The following is a 3,340-nucleotide window of genomic DNA, read 5'->3' on the forward strand; positions in this document are numbered from 1 at the left end:
TGCTGCTGATTATCTCATGCTGCTGATTATCCATGCTGCTGATTATCTCATGCTGCTGTATTCATTCATACCCATCTGCTCACAACAGACTCATGTTGAGGCTGCTGTTTAATGCACTGTATTATTTTACATTATTAGTTTTTAGATTATATCTTAGATCCTTGTATACTGTTTATTTTTATACTTTATATTTTGCTATTTTTGGGTGTAACTGGGACCTTGAGTACACAGTTTTGTTCCACCTCGTGTACCACATGTGATGAGAATGACAATAAAGAACGTTTATCTTTTAAAATGCAGCGTGCGTTCAGTTTTTGTTGTTTGGTTTCTTTCGGCTGCTCCCGTGCTTTGCAGCACAGGCCCTGCCTGACGTAACGTGGACTCGAACCCACAGCCTAACGCTGCAGCTATTTGCCTCTCTGGTAAAGTTTGTATTTGGTGCTGCTTTGTGTGATTTGTGACTCAAAAACCTACAATGTTTTCAGTCTCAGAATAAAATGAGACCTCTAGTCTCATAAAGCACAGTTCTTTTACCTCAGGTGAACCCTAAATGATTATTTATGTCATAATTTAAACAGATAACAAAGTAAACTAATTAGAAAAAGCTCATTAACTTTAATATTATTTACAGGATGTTTTATTTTTTACCAGGTTAAATGATCCGATGCCCATGTTGACCCCTCCTTGGAAGTGAACATGTGTACTCTTCTGTTTTTCTGCACTTGTTCGGCTGTTTTCCACGGCCTGGCAGTTCCTGGTGTTCACACACAACATCTTCACATCCAGCTGACTTCAGCAGAAATGACTTCTGTTTCCAAACCTTCTGTCTCTTCAGGATAATTCACTTGAAGCTTCTTACTTGTAAATCTGAAAGCTGTTTCTCATTCCCATCCCTCCTTTGATGAAGCTGACAACGCTGTCGTCCAGGAACGTGAGGACAGCTTTCTGCATCAACACTTCAGCGTAGCACAGCTCCGCATGCATCTCCTCTGACCACGATCAAGCCCAGAATGGAAAAGTTCAAGCTTTTAGAGGTTTTTCAGGTGTCAGTGAGACCAGAGAGTGTCCTGATTTCTCTTTTTGTGTTTTTATCATCAAACATCAGTGACGTTCTTCCATGGGAACACGTGATGCTTATAAAGATGAACAGTTGGAACATTAACTGCTGTAATCACCTTCTGTCATGTCGACTGTTTGTCCATTCCACAAGCTGGCCAAGCTGGCCATTATTCCAGTTTTCCTCCGAAACCTCAATAAATAAAAAATAAATAAAGTCAGTGTCGCAAAGTCACAACTTTTACAAAATAAAGTTAATCCTGAAATGCACATTTTAATTCTATGTTATTTTTTTATACAAATTATTTAACACATACAATTGTTTTGTTCTCCATCCATCCATCCATCCATCCATCCATCCATCCATCCATTTTCTTTACCCGCTTCTTCCTTTTCGGGTCGCGGGGCTCACTGGTGCCCATGTCCAGCAATCACTGTGCGAGAGCAAGGGACACTTGGACATGTCTCTAGTCCATCACAGAGACACATAGAGACAAACACCCATTCTCTCTCTCTCTCTCTCTCTCTCTCTCTCTCTCTCTCTCTCTCTCTCTCTCTCTCTCTCATCTAGAGACAATTTAGAGTTACCAATCTGCCTAACATGCATGTTTTTGATCTGTGGGAGGAAACTGGAGAAAACCCACGCAGCACGGAGAGAACATGCAGACTCCACACAGAAAGACCCCCGGCTGGATTCGATCCAGTGACCTTCTTGCTGAGGCAACAGATCTACCAACTGTGCCACCGTGTCGCCCCAGGTGTACATGTGGCACAGCCATCTTGAACTTTGACCCAGTAACCTAATTTTCTACAGAAACCTTTGGTCCACCTGGATGCAGCCACACATCAAAATGCAAGTCGGTATCGTGCTTATGGTTCAAGTTATCACGCTCACAACATTCACGGATGGACGGACGGATGGAGGGTACATCCAGTTCCCCCTTTCTGTGCCACGATGGGGACAATAAACTCAGACTGGTGTGGCTTTACCTACCTCTGGATTCTAGCTTTCACTTCTGTGTTGTAAGAGGATATTGTTTTCTTGTTGCCCCAAATATAAGTTTTGTAATTTGGATATTTTTGTTTAACTTTTCTATGTGGTTTATTGAGGATGTTCATCAAAACAGTAATTTGCCTTTCAAATGAGAACGTGGCGTAGACCATGATGTTTGATGGAGCCACACCTCTGGCAGATGTGCAGGGATTCTCTGAGTGCCTCCATGGCAACATCCATGTCCTTTGGGTCGAAGGTCATGGCCGCCTGCATTAACAAGATGCTGCTGTAGCCCACTGCATGGTACATACTGCGGCTCTTCCTGGAACAGAACACGACTTGTTACAATACCAGTAAAATTAACCAGTAGGTTGTGTATAGCACCAGTGAACGTTTGTTTCTCCAGCTTTTATTTAATGGAGCAATACTAAAGATGTTCACATTAGGAAATAAAGCAAACGTCTGAGTCGTGCACAAGATCAGATTGTTGAGCACTTTAGTTTTTCCCACTGCGACGTCAAAGTCGTGCACATTTAGGTGAACTGGATGAAGGTCAGGTGACTGTGAAGGCCAAGACGTTTAAACAGCACTCGCTCATCGTCTTTGGTGTAAAACAACATCTAGAGAGTCAGGAATCATGTGCTGAGTTATTTACAGCTAAAGGTATTATTGTAACTATAGATGTCAAGTTACTGCACAACGGTTGAGGGCAGCTTGGTTTTAGAACAAATGACCAATTCACTAAACCCCATTATGAACCATTAAGTGATGGTTTGTGCAGGAAAAATGAATCTTATTTTCATGATTCTGGTTTCACAGCAGCTTTGATTTAAGCTGCACATGACTTGGTGACCTTAAAGCAGGAACTGCTCAGGGGACGGACATCCAGCAGTTATTGTCATGAAGTTTGTTTGAACTAGTTTTATTTAAAAGTGAAGCCATTGGTGGGCCGGACCGTGGGCCTGATTTGACCCCGGGCCACCAGTTGAATAGCCCTGCCTTAAAAACTTAAAGTAATGTGGGATTCATTTCTGTTATGAATTTAATGAACGTGTCCTCATGCATGATCAATAATTATTGAACATGAATGATCTAATTCAATTGGATGGATGGATGGATGGATGGATGGATGGATGGATGGATGGATGGATGGATGGATGGATAGATAGATGGATGGATGGATAGCTGGATGGATGGATAAATGGATAGATAGATGGATGGATGGATGGATGGATGGATGATAGATGGATGGATGATAGATGGATGGATGGATAAATGGATAGATAGATG

The 3,340-nt window shown here is 41.9% G+C and overlaps 1 protein-coding gene across 1 annotated transcript in view; it reads right to left on the reverse strand.

Moving 5' to 3' along the window:
• LOC119422651 (tetratricopeptide repeat protein 39B-like) overlaps positions 1-3,340 on the reverse strand; it is a 13,106-nt gene that overhangs the window by 5,209 nt on the left and 4,557 nt on the right. The window contains exons 4-7 of the mRNA XM_037690036.1: positions 2,241-2,372; positions 1,176-1,249; positions 860-989; positions 649-754 (exon numbers count right to left, since the gene is read on the reverse strand). Of these exons, the coding sequence (XP_037545964.1) occupies positions 649-754; positions 860-989; positions 1,176-1,249; positions 2,241-2,372 (442 nt within the window). The remainder of the gene's footprint in view (positions 1-648; positions 755-859; positions 990-1,175; positions 1,250-2,240; positions 2,373-3,340) is intronic.

Source organism: Nematolebias whitei, chromosome 16, assembly GCF_014905685.2.
Source record: "Nematolebias whitei isolate Nwh7 chromosome 16, NemWhi1, whole genome shotgun sequence".
NCBI classification, from domain to species: Eukaryota; Metazoa; Chordata; class Actinopteri; order Cyprinodontiformes; family Rivulidae; genus Nematolebias; species Nematolebias whitei.